The following is a 13,798-nucleotide window of genomic DNA, read 5'->3' as shown; positions in this document are numbered from 1 at the left end:
AATTACACACAGGTCCGAACACACACATGCACAAACAGGACCTATACATGCACTAAGTGGAGAGATGTCAGAGTGGGCTGCCCATGACAGGCGCTCAGAGCGGTTCGGGGGTTCGGTGCCTTGCTCAGGAGCACCTCGGCAGTGCCCAGGAGGTGAACTGGCACCTCTCCAGCTACCAGTCCACGCTCCATATTTTGGTCCGGACGGGGACTTGAACAGGCGACCCTCCGGTTCCCAACCCAAGTCCCTATGGACTGAGCTACTGCCGCCCCATTAGTTACAACATGATTGAGCTAGCAAAGCAGTTTTGTGTTGCTATGTGGGGTATTTATTCAGTTTTGGGAAATCACGATGTCTAGAAATCATCAGTGGCTGCAGCTGACAGGGACAGCTAACACTAGCAGCAAAGCTAACATCAGGACGTCATCTGTTAAAAGCCTCCCGTTGTCGGATACGACATGAAACTACTCCAGTTAGCTCAATCATGTTGTAACTAAGACATCCGCTGGAAAAAAATTTTTTTCATGGACCGTGACCAGAGTTATTACAGACACCGCTAACGGCCAATGGCGTCCCTACATCGCCCCGGTCAAAATGGTCGCGCAACGATTACGTCACATACAGAGCCCGGTAACTTTACAGGAACCTTCCTCCTACTCCGCTCTCTCAGTGAAGACACGGCAGTTGAGACGGCCGAGCGAGAGGACATTCCTGTAGTAGTTCCTGCCCCCCAAATAGTAGCAAGAACTTCTTCAGTGGAAACGGGCCTCAAGCAGAAATGAAATGAACTGCTGACTGTGAAAGTGTTGTCAGTGTCAGTGTGATCACTGCTGACGGAAGGTTGAGACAGACTCAAGTCATCACTGCTGCACTGTTGCATTTTTCCAAATATCTTAGTGTTGTGATCTTTTTATTTTTGGTGTTATAGCGCAAGGTGGGAAATGTGTGCGTATCCCTAATGATATCGACCACACATTATCCCCACACAATCTACACTGTAGCATTTCATGAAGTGACTGTCATCCAGCGTTTGGAGAATATTTCTCAGACCTCTGTTTCCAACATTTTCTCCACTGATTGAGAAACTCTTAAGCCTCTTAAAAGTCCTCCCTAATCCAAACAGTTTTTCAAATTCGTTCTTCTAAGGTCTAGGATGCTCTGAATAACTTCTATTTTAAAGGGAAAATTCACTAGGAGTAGGGATGTCCCGATCCGATATTCGGATCGGTATCGGCCGCTGATATTAGCAAAAAACGGGCATCGGCATCGGATCGGACTGCATGGAAAAATGCCGATCCATGAACTCCGATCCAGTTTTTCACGGAATCCGTGCCAGGTTTTCCGGCCAGCCCAGCGCTCCGCAATTCAAGCAGTCCATTCCAGTGATCCGCTCCAGCTTTTACTATCAATCCACCAGGCCAGCTTGCAGACGGCAGATACACAGAGGGTAGGAAGAGTAGCGGTCAATTTAGTTAACTGACTATTTGTTTTCTGCTCTGGTTTTTTGAGAGTGATATTTTTATTTGGTTTACACTCTTACTGTTTAAGTAAAAAGCACTGATGGCATTGTTTTAGGCACAATTAGTGAAATTGGAGCCATGGATGGACTACAAAAACACTACTAAAATAACTGAAAAGGAAAGGCTGCATTGTTTGTTAAATGTCAACAATGTCTTGTGGTGTTAATCTTTTTTTTATTTATTAGGGGGCCAAAGCACAAGTGTGTGGAGTCTTGCTGCTATTTTAATTTCAATGTTAGACATTTTAAAGATTTCTTGTGTTGATTTATTTTCTATTTATTAAGGGGCCAAAGCAGCCAAAGCAAACCAGCTATATTTTTTATTTAATGTTAATGTTCAAGTTTAAAGTTTGTTTATTTAACCCTGTTAACAATAAACAGGTCAGTTTCTCATACCAACTGTTGTGGATCATTCTAACTAACCCGATTAAGTAGTTGTTCTTGTTAGAGTAATATCGCTTGATCAAACCTTTTCTAACATGACTGACAACAAAATAAGTGAATATGTATAATACGCGCTTGGATCGGATCGGTATCGGTATCGGCCAAAACTCAAGGCTGTAATATCGGATCGGAAGTGAAAAAGCTGGATCGGGACATCCCTAACTAGGAGTAATTCTTTGTACTTGGAAGCTTTGTGAATATATGACCCCTGGCCTTTTTACCGGAGCACTCCGAACTCAAGTTGAAAAAAAAACTCAACTCAGTGCGGACAAGTGCCACACGTCATCTCCAGTTTTTCCCCATTGTCCAATGAAAGGATTTGAGAGGCAGGCCATCTGTGGTAGTCACGACAACAAGTTTACTGATAGTAGTGGTTGCTGGATACACAGAGCTATACGACTTTACAACCCACAGTTACAACCATCTCAACTGCAGTACTTGAAATGGCAATCATGGTGGTGAAGCTCCTGGACAAACCAGTGGTAATCTCCTTGATCCAGCCCCTTTTTTGGGGTCTCATGTACCCACACCAATTTCCGGTTCCCTGTGCCTAAAACTATTTGCTGACAGCCTCTCACCCTTAACCAGAGTTACAGCAAGTATCCTCTGCCTGTCCATTTTAGGAACTTATTACTGTGAAATAAATAAACAGTAGATTAATTCCATAGGCAGGTTAGGGTAAGGAGGTGAAGGGGTGGTAGCCTGGCAACAATAAAAAACTGCAACAAGTGTTTTTTTTTTGGTTTTGTTTTTTTACTAGTGGCATTCAATTTGTCTGGTGTTTTTGCAAAATGCTTTCTGTGTGACTGGGACCTTATTCTGACAGCTTGTGACTCTGGACTTCCTCACACTCAGGTCATATGGTGTTAAAAACCAAACAGACACCTAAATATCAATACATTTAAGCAATGGAGTAGTACCGGATTATTTCAGTGCTCCTTTCAGGTGCTACTTTTCCTTCATTGCTATACAACGTTTATGTTTCTAACAGTGGTGCTCATCTGTTACACTGCAGGATGCTTGTTGTAAATACATGCATGGAAAACACTACTGTGCTGCATTAGAATGTGTGTAAAATAATTAACTCAGCACTCTGATTGGGACATGTCGGTCAATAACGAGGAGGAAAAGGAGCAAACATCCCATCAACTCTCCTGAAGAGGGACCTGTTGCCTTCCTGGACATATGTCATACAGGGGGTTGACTCAAAGTTTGCATCCACAGATGGAAAAGTGTTACTTCACCTGTGCATTTCAAACCAGTTTTCATGTAGTGCCATTTACTGTCCTCAGCATGCACCCAAACAAACCTCTCAGTGGTTCACTTAAGAGTTAACTATCTGAATCTCTTAATCCTAACACTACAGTAACTCGTATGCAGATTGGTTGTTTCCACTCACCCTTCTTCCTGAGCTCAGGCTTGCCTTTCTTGACTGTGGCCATGACCATGTCACCCACTCCTGCAGCAGGCAGACGGTTCAGACGTCCCTTGATGCCCTTCACAGAGATGATGTACAGATTCTTTGCACCTAAAAGGATGGAGGGAGAACACAAAAAGTGAGAGAAGAGGAGAAAAACAAAGAAATGGTGAAAAGAGTTCCAAAAGAGCATTGTAGTAGATCTGTTCATGTGGTTTTGGAAATGACATTGGGGCTACAGCACTGTGCCACCTTGTCTCATCACTGATTGAGATCAGTCAGCCACAGCGTGAAGCTGCCATCTCACCCACAGTGATGAGGTTCATATTCCCTTCTACGACAACTCATCCAGCCACTGAACAGACAAAACAAGTGCTTTTGGAAGGGGGGGTGCTAGACAAAGACTGGCTGACAACATCATTCTTACAGTGTGCCATCATTAATCCAAACCACTAATAAAGTCAACTGCCTGCAAATGTACCTGCTCACACTAAGCTTGTCTAATCACCACAATATAATGTACACACAACACAAACTCCAGCTTTATCTGTAGTGATTACAGGGGCTAAATCACATCAGTACCTGTAATAACTTTGATTTTCAGAGCATCCATGCGGATTAAATCAAAGTGTGACTCCATATTTAGGTTGGAGGAGTACTGCAATTTCCGAACATATTGCATATTTAAGCCATGACAATAGGTTAGGTGACACGTACCTGTGTTGTCAGCGCAGTTGATGACCGCTCCCACTGGGAGACCCAGTGAGATGCGGAACTTGGCTCCAGATGAACCTCCACGTCCTGTAAGAAGACAGGAATACACAATTGGGGGAAAAAGAAAAAAAAAAATCAGCTTGCACAACTTTCAAAACAAGTCTCTGGTTTACTTCAGAGAGAATCGGAGATCATCCTGTTCTACAGTTTGCTTATCTCATCATTTATTATCCAGTTTAAGTGGTTTTCTTATCCGTCTACTGACATTTACATTTTAATTGCTTTTTCACAGACAGCGTAAATCCTACTTCTGGTGACAGATTAAAGTGATCGCTTACTTTTATTATTTATTTTGTTTTAGTCAAGCACCTGATCCAGCCCCACAGCAGCTAACACCACATATAGCAGCCCCAAACACCCAGGGGTGAACAAGTGCGGCAGTTGCAAACACATTTACAATATATCAGACTTTACCAAACCATTGTTGCCATGTCAAAATCAAGTACAAAAACTTTCTATGAGCTATGAAACACTGGGCTTTTCTCAGTCTGAGAAGGGACTAAAACAATAAAAAACAGCAAATTTGTAGATGCATGGTTTGCTTGTGATAATATTGGTAGCTGATTACAGTAGACCTGTTTCCTAAATCACTGGGTCTGCACCATTACCACGCCAGCATATGCCTGCAGTGCGCAGAGTACGTGGAGTCTGCACACCATTTGACGGGTATCGTAGCCGACAGATACGCTGGATCCACTGCTAAATTTGAGTGGAGTGAGCGATGTATACAACACCATGACCACATCGTTCATTCAAATACAAACAAATCAAGGGAGACTGATGAGACAGACGTTCTGAATGTCGTTCAGTCATACATATAAAAACATTTAGAATCATGGTAAATGGACCTGCATTTGTATAGCACCTTTCTAGTCATCCGACCACTCACAGCACTTTTTACACGACTCTCTCTCTCACACACACACACACACACACACACACACACACACACACACACGTGGCCGAGGCTACCATATCAGGTGCCACCTGCTACTCAGTTTTTAACACACTCACACACCGATGGAAGCATCATCTCGAGCAATTTGGGGTTCAGCATCTTGCTCAAGGATACTTAGACATGCAGACTGGAGGAGCTGGGGATCGAACCGCTGATTTTTCGATTGGTGGACGCCCTGCTCTACCTCAGCCATTACTGTCCACACAGGCAATTATTTGTCAACTAGGAAAGCTACCATGACTTTTGTCAGCCAACTGTGAAGTAGTTGCTGCTAATGGCTGACAGACAATTACACATTTTAACAGCTTTCACAGCCCTCATTACGTGTTTGGCGCTGCACTGGCACACTGAAATGGAGCAGCCCCACTACTACTATTTATTAGGCTATGACAGCTTAGCAGTTTTTGGCCTGTACCGACAGGACCAAGGGTCTTTGCATACATTGGCAATGTTTACATGCACTCTAACTGTACCTTCAAATCAGAAGCTTCCAAAGAGGCAAAGTTTCTCGCAGACGCAAAGAAGCACGACTGTCAAAGATATTTGTGGCAGCTTTGGTCTCTCTAGTCGCTTATCACGTGAATGACTGAACGTTTGATCGTGCTTGTTGATTTAAAGGAGCCACAAAGCGGACTACTGGCTTGAAAGCAGCGTAGTTGCTGCTTGCTGTTGTCCAGTCAAAAAGCTCATAGTTGTGTTGATAAAATGCTTTGCAGTATGTCATCCCATTCAAACCAAGCAAGGAAGACTTGCATGCTACATTGCAACATTAGCCTGCAATTCTCTCCTCTATCATTACTAACATTACACACTTAAACTCACCAGACCTACTAACTACCTCCGCGATGCCGTCCCAAGCCTCATTCTTTTTATTTGGGTCTCTGTAACCAAACACCGACACATTATAAAAGGACTAAGTGGGCGCCAACTCAAGTAATCAATTCATATCCGTTGTTGGAACAAGTGTGCTGTAGGGACCAAAGTTACATGGCTTGTTCTCTGGGACCCGCTTCATCGAAGCACGTCAGCATTCCAACTGGTTGTCGCCGAACCGCATCAAAGTTATTAACAAAGTAAAACGAGTTTTAAGTCCCCTCCATGTAAACAGGATATTCCAGTGTTTACCTTATCTGCAACTAGCAGCAGCAGTTATCCAACATTCACTATCTCCAAAATGTACCGGTGTTATGACAAATAGAGCTAGCACTCTGAATGATCTACTAACATAAACTGTTCATTCATGGTGCATTTATGTGACGAAAAAAACAAACAAAAAAACAAACAAAACCATACCAGGTGACACAACCATACCTTTAACCACATTTATAGAGGTAGTTGCATATTCTGATAGATAATTCCTACTCTAGATAATGGCCTACTCTACTTTTAACCACATTGTGATAGATATTTCTACTTGACAGAATGAGCTGCTCTACTTTTACCTACATTTATAGAACTTGTAGTCCATTCTGATAGATTCTTTGCTACTGATAGGTCATTCTGAGCGGGTAGCTCCATTTGTCTGAACACCGACACTAACGTTACCTAACTTTACGTTGCTATCTGAGTTAGCATTAGTTAGCTCCGACTAACTTCACCTTACTGGGGCCAATTCAATCGCGTTTCAATTCAGTAAGTGGTGCCACATTGGCTCTTTTACTACTAAAGTTTACAACAGACTTACATTATCAACCTATACCTTTATTTGCTTCTTGTCTGCAAGGCACTGATTGCGAAACATGGCTTCCATTAGGTAGCAAGCGAAAATGCTATCGGTCATAAATTGTAAAATATCTGCATACACGTAAAACTACTGACGTAATTATGTTGTCTTCTCCACTCTATCACACACAAACAACATTACAAGAGCTGACGGGGGGTATAAAATAACAGATGAATGTGGATTTTACAAGACGGATATCGTACCTCTCTTGGACATCGCTGCGGTGTAGAAAGAGGAAGTTGAAGAAAGGGCTTGTGGGATATAAAGTTGAACGGAACTTCATCCGGGTCATGGTGCGCGGAGACATGCTACATTCATGGACTGTCGGATACAACTTAACCAAGGATTTAACATTTACTGTATTTTTATCCTTGAGACATATTTTTTTAACGGAAATTTATTACGACAGTCATGACGTTCAGTCTTATTTTCAGTCCTCCCGTATTTTTATTACTCGTTAATAAACCCAGACAGTATATGGACACAATGTCCTGTTCAAACAATCAAGATGTTAAAATGGTCAACATGTGCTTGTTAATGTGGGCTGTATTTTACAGCGAAGAGAAAAGGCTGAAAAACACAAAAAGATGAACAATGCACACAAAATGTTTGACCCATAAACACTTAGAGTTATCATCATAGATAACTTAATTAAATAAATATGCATTCTCACTACGATGTAACGGGTAGGCCTGTATCCTTCAGTGTCACTCTGACAGCAGAAGAACAGGGTCGGCATGGCAGAAAAGCTGGAGGATCTTTTTAATGAGTAGTTAGGCCACATTATTGATTAAATGGATTATTGACTGAACTCATAAATGTGTTTAATTATTTAAAAAACAAACAAACATGACTGTCCCATTTTACCTGAACATATCATCAGAGTGAGGTGGGGGTTCTCCATGTCCAAAGTTTGTAGATTACTTGGCAACATATTTTCCTTAGAATTAGCAGAAACCCATAACAAGGTATAAAAGTACAACTTGAAGTAGTTTTTAAAGTTTTAGGTGTTTTTCTTAGTAATTTACCAAAAAGTGTCCCAAATTACCTGACTTCACCCCACAGCTATTTAGTGAGCAGTTAGTACACATCCATCAAACACGGTGTGTGTCATTTGAGGTCATGTTTCCATTTAACCCTATTGAGAGTCAGAAAAATGTATTAATAAAGTGTTTTCACAGACACCGACTTCTCACACTTTGAGTCACATTCACCCATTCACACACTGGTGGACACCTGCTTCTCAGTTTTTCTTTTAAAGACACTCACACACTGAGCAATTCGGGGTTCAGTATCTTGCTCAAGGATACTTTGACATGCAGACTGGGGGAGCTGGGGATCGAACTGATCATCTCCCAAGACTCAGCAGACTGTAAGGAAGCAGGCAGAGCATTCCAAAATTTAGGTGCCATGGCCTCAAAAGCTCCATGAGTCTTTGCGGCAAGTGTGAGGGACAGACAACAAATTTAGCATATTTGACCTAAGAGAGCGTTCAGCCATAAGCAGGAGCCTGACTGTGTGATGCTCTGTAAGTAAGAATGACAATTTTGAACTGGATCCTATATGAGACAGGAGCCAGTGAAGAGATTTTAGTATAGGGGTAATATGAGAGTGTCTATTTGACCTCATAAGTAACCTTGCAGCAGCATTCTGGATTGCTTGCGGATGATTAGGAGAAGACATACTACATGAGGAAAAAAGTGCATTACAATAGTCAGTGCGAGATGAGATAAAGGCATGTATAATCATTTCCAGTTCAGCAGGTGAAACAACATATCTTAGTTTATTAATATTTCTCAAATATATATATATATATATAACAAGATTTAATCAGGTGCTTCACATGGGTATCAAATGACGAGGATTGATCAAACATTACCCCTTAAGTGCACAGGTTTGAGTAAGCAGCAGAGGGAAGAGACCTTATACTTTGCATGATCAAGGGGACCAACAACCAGAACCTCCATCTTATCCGCATTGAGCTGTAAAAAATTTTCAACAGTCCAGACCCTAATAGTATTAAGGTAGTCAAAGAGCCTAGATAACATGAACGGCTTGGCAGGTTTGAAGAAGAAATGTAGCATCATGCAGCAATCATCCACAGGTAAATGATATGCAGTATTATATCTGTTTATTATTTTGTACCGAGGGCAGCAAATATTAGGGCAGTCTGGTAGTCTTTACCAGAAAGATATGCAGCGTTTTATCTGATAGATACTCCCGTTTTCATCTGCTAGCTGCTAACTGTGTGTTTTGCACCTGTCCCGACCTCACCTGAGCGCTGTGAGGGTACATGCCCAAAAATGCCCCAAACACAACACATAAGAAGAAAATCATTAAATCCCGGCAGTGGGCACAATATCTGCAGATGAACACACTCCCATTTACTTTTAGTGGTGACTGAGGGGGGCCCATTCTTCTGTAAGAGTCTATACATTGTTTTTGATAACGATCCTGCAGAGTATATCCTTAAGTATTGCTATTTCTATCTCATTGTTACCTTATAATTATACTACACTACATTTAAGAGGGAAATATTGTATTAATGTTACCAGTTTGACAGCTATAGTTAGCAGTACATATTAATGCACTGCCACAGATACTCGTGAGTAGCCACAACAAGCTCCACATTAATCTGCAAAAACATAAAAATGATGAAAACTAATTCAGTTTATAATATAACACCCAGAGAGGCATGTTCTGAATAATGAGAACTTTTACTTCTCACATTTATTTTAATGACAATACTTCTTTGCATTTACTTAAAACAATTTTGGACTATCCAAAGGATCCATGTATCCACATCCAGTCACACAGGCTATTTTCATAGACTCGATGTTCAGATAGGACAAAGGGGAATGTGGTCATCTGGTGGACAGATAGAGCAACACATTGCATCTGTAAGGCAATGTGGGAAAGAAAAACAAAGTAGAAAAAGTCAAAAGTAGAGAAACATAGTAACAAAGTCAGGTTCAGACACTGACCTGAGACACACAATGGGACTCATGCAGCAACATTCTCTTAAATTTCTATTAAGAATAAGAATAAGAATAACTTTATTCATCTATTATATGTCAAAGAATTATAAAGCCTGATGGCTGTTGGTATATCGGATCTTCTGTATCTCTCTGTCCTGCATCGAAGAGAGAGGAGCCGTCCACCACAGTTTTTTTGGTCCATCAAGGTGTTGTGGAGTGGATGATCTGGGCTGTTCATGATGGCCTCGAACATCTTCAATGTGCATCTCTCCACCACCTCCTCCAGTGTGTCCAACCTGACTCCAATCACAGAGCCAGCTCTTTTGACTAGTTTGTCCAGCCGCCTTGCATCTTTGTGTCTGATGCTTCCTCCCCAGCAGACTGCAGCATAAAACAACACACTTGCCACCACAGACTGATAAAACATCTGCAGCATCTTACTACAGATGTCGAGAGATCTGAGCTTCCTCAAGAAAAAGAGGCGGCTCTGCCCCTTTTTGTAGAGAGCGTCTGTGTTTAGGGACCAGTCCAACTTATTATCCAGGTGTACACCTAGATACTTATAGCTTGGCACCACCTCGATGTCCACCCCACAGGTATTCACTGGCTGAAGAGGGGGCTTGGACCTGCGGAAATCTATGATCATTTCCTTGGTCTTTGAGGTGTTCAGGAGGAGACAGTTCTTGTGACTCCAGTCACTGAAGGCTTTTATCAGGTCCCTATATTCAGACTCCTGCCCATTCCTGATACACGCCACAATAGCAGTGTTGTCCGAGTATTTCTGGATGTGGCAGGACTCAGAGTTGTATTTGAAGTCCGCCGTGTACAGTGTGAACAGGAATGAAGCCAGGACAGTCCCTTGTGGAGCCCCTGTGCTGCTCATTAATGTCCCAGAAACACAGTTACCCAACCTGACATACTGTAGCCTTCCTGTCAGGTAATCTGTGATCCAGTAGATAAAGGAAGGATCCACTGCCATCTCTGCGAGCTTGTCCTGGAGTATGTTGGGTTGGATGGTATTGAATGCGCTTGAAAAATCAAAGAACATGATTCTCACATAAGCGCCAGGTTCCTCCAGATGAGCTAGGGCACGGTGAAGCATGTAGAGGACAGCATCGTTCACTCTTTATTGAACACTTTATTGAAAGAAATGCAGTGAAATGTTACATACAGACAGATTTGGCATACAGGTAATTTCCATCAGTTTTTCTATTTTATACCCAATCCAGAATACCCTACCCACATCCCTTCCCGCAATCCCGATCAAATTAAGAAAGCAAGAGTAAGAAATAAACTAAAAGGATAATCTATAATGGTGAACAGAATAAGTAAATGAATAAATAAATAAATAAATAAATAGATATATAACTTATATAAAATTAAATAAATAAATAATAATAAATAAAATACAAAAGATAAAAAAAGAAAATTTTTGTTTTGAAACAGAGTCAGTCATTAATAGCACCGAAGTTGCTGCTGTACTTTCAGAGTCCCAAGGCCAGCAGTTAGGTTATGCATACCTTGGACCACGTACAATACTCCCAAGACCACGCATACATGTCTCCTATGAAGGGGGGTTGGGCGGCGGACAAGCGGCAGGGCACCCACACACCAAAGCCAGAATAAGCACATTTACTATGAGACTTCAGCGGCCGGAAGACGGTCAAAATAACTGATCAGTGGTTGCCAATAGGAGTAGAATTTATCGGGGGAACCTCTTATAGAGAATTTAATTTTTTCCAATTTTAAGAAGGACATAGCATCACGTAACCAGGATTTAGCTGTTGGAGGTAGAGCAGATTTCCACATAAGGAGGATTCTTCTGCGAGCAATTAGCGATGTAAATGCAATTACGTTTATTTGATTTTTTGTCAAGATAATGTCGTCTGTAGGTCTTCCAAATATAGCTATGTGGGTTTTTTGTCAAGATAATGTCGTCTGTAGGTCTTCCAAATATAGCTATGTGGGGAGATGGTGAAACTCGGATCTGTAATATTTCGGAAAGCGCGTTGACTCCCAGAAATATGACTCCCAGAACCTGAATAATTTGGTACACGACCAAAACATGTGTGTTAAGTTACATGGGGAAAGTGAGCACCTATTACATCTATCTGCGACTGTATTTGGGAAGATTTTTGAGAGCTTAGCTTTACTGTAGTGAACCCTATGGAGCACCTTGAACTGTATGAGGTTGTGGCGCGCGCATGAAGAAGAGGAGTTAACTGCCTCCAGAGCCTTTTCCCAGAACTGATCAGAGATGGTAGTCTGCAGTTCATTTTCCCAGTCCAATTTAATTTTCGCGAGCATTGACTCCCCTGCTGGTAGTAAGAGGTCATAAAGGTATGATATGTGACCCTTTGTTAGCTTCTCAGCCGTGAGTATGTGATCTGTGCCAGTGGTAACAGGATTTTGAGGGAACGTTGAGGAGTGGGTCCTCGCAAAGTCCCGTAACTGAAAGTATCTGAGGTAGTCTGACGTGGTTAGTTTGGAAGAGGCACACAGTTGGTTAAAACTGGCGAATGACCCGTCAACATATAGATCCTCCAAACGACATAGGCCTTTTTTAGCTAGATACTTAAACCAAGGGTCAGTTTTAGCTGGTAAAAAAAGATGGTTACTGCAAATGGGGGTTGACCGAGGGAGGGTAGTCCACTTGAATTGTTTTCTTATTTGCGTCCATATCTTCAAAGTGGCAATAACAATGGGATTAGATGTGTATTGCAATGGGGAGAAAGGTAAGTTGCTGCATGCTAGAGCCTGAGGTGAGGAGGAGATACATGAATTTGCTTCAAGTTGGCACCAGCTGCTCTGCGGAGAGGAAAACCAAAGCAAGAGCTTGTGCACATTTGCAGCCCAATAGTAACCCAGGAAGTTGGGCAGGCCGAGGCCGCCCAATGCTCTATTACGCTGCAAGTAGATTTTACCTATCCTTGGGTGTTTGCCCGCCCAGATGAAAGTGGAAATAATAGAGGTAAGAGGTAATCGAGGTAAGAAGACCGGGACACACTGAAAACATATAAGTACCTGGGCAGTACGTTCATTTTAACTGTTTGTACTCTCCCTGCCAGAGAAAGAGGTAACTGACTCCACCTTTGCAAGTCAGATTTAATTTTTGTCGTCAGAGCTGTGAAGTTTTGTTCTCGCAAGGTGCGAATGGTACGTGTAACAATAATGCCCAGATATCTAAATCCTGATTCGGAGAGCTGAAATGGGATTGAGGAAGGCGACATTTCTAAGGCGGGTTGGTTAATTGGGAGGCACTCGCTGTTCCCGATATTCAATTTATAGCCAGAGAAAGTGCCAAAGGAGTTAAGTGTCGTGAGGATATGAGGGATACTAGATGATGGGTTACGCACATACAGGAGAAGGTCGTCCGCGTATAATGAGACCTTGTGTTCTGTTCCCCATCGCTGAATACCTAAGAATCGCGTTTCTGCCTTTAACGCAATTAAAAGCGGCTTGATGGCGAGCGCGAATAAGAGTGGCGAAAGTGGGCACCCTTGACGTGTTCCCCGAAAGAGGGGGAAAGGTTTAGAACGTTGAGTGTTTGTACATACTGACACCTGAGGGGAAGAATAAAGCAAACGAATCCAACACACAAAATTGTCCCCAAAGCCAATACGCTACAGGGTGGAGAATAGGTAGGCCCACTCCACTCTGTCGAAGGCTTTCCCGGCATCAAGAGATATGACCACTTCCAGGTCGGAAGGTGCAGAAGGTTTTTTCTTCTGGAGAGGAGAGTGACCGGATGGCAGCGTGAGACCACGAGACCACTGTGAGATTTTGAGATTTAACATGGCGGCGCCTAGCTGCTAGATTAGATATCAACAAACTAGCCAAACAAATATAATTACCTAACGGGTGACAACTCCAGCCTGCACCATCAGCCAGAGTGGAGGACCTAGAAGAGTTTATCGATCACTACTACTACGAGTGCGCCATGGAGGGTCCTGCCGACAACCCAAATAAGAGGAAGAAGACCGAC

The 13,798-nt window shown here is 42.4% G+C and overlaps 1 protein-coding gene across 1 annotated transcript in view; it reads right to left on the bottom strand.

The window, feature by feature from the left end:
- The window catches only part of rpl23 (ribosomal protein L23), a 12,428-nt gene extending 5,316 nt beyond the window's left edge, over positions 1–7,112 (bottom strand). The window contains exons 1-3 of the mRNA XM_050070322.1: positions 7,039–7,112; positions 4,098–4,181; positions 3,363–3,491 (exon numbers count right to left, since the gene is read on the bottom strand). Coding sequence (XP_049926279.1) covers positions 3,363–3,491; positions 4,098–4,181; positions 7,039–7,051 — 226 coding nt within the window. The 5' untranslated portion in view covers positions 7,052–7,112. The remainder of the gene's footprint in view (positions 1–3,362; positions 3,492–4,097; positions 4,182–7,038) is intronic.
- Between the last annotated feature and the right edge of the window lie 6,686 nt (positions 7,113–13,798).

Source organism: Epinephelus moara, chromosome 18 (assembly GCF_006386435.1).
Source record: "Epinephelus moara isolate mb chromosome 18, YSFRI_EMoa_1.0, whole genome shotgun sequence".
In the NCBI taxonomy this organism is placed as follows: domain Eukaryota; kingdom Metazoa; phylum Chordata; class Actinopteri; order Perciformes; family Serranidae; genus Epinephelus; species Epinephelus moara.
Note: the sequence above shows the minus strand (reverse complement) of the source record. Positions and strands in the feature narration are given on the sequence as shown.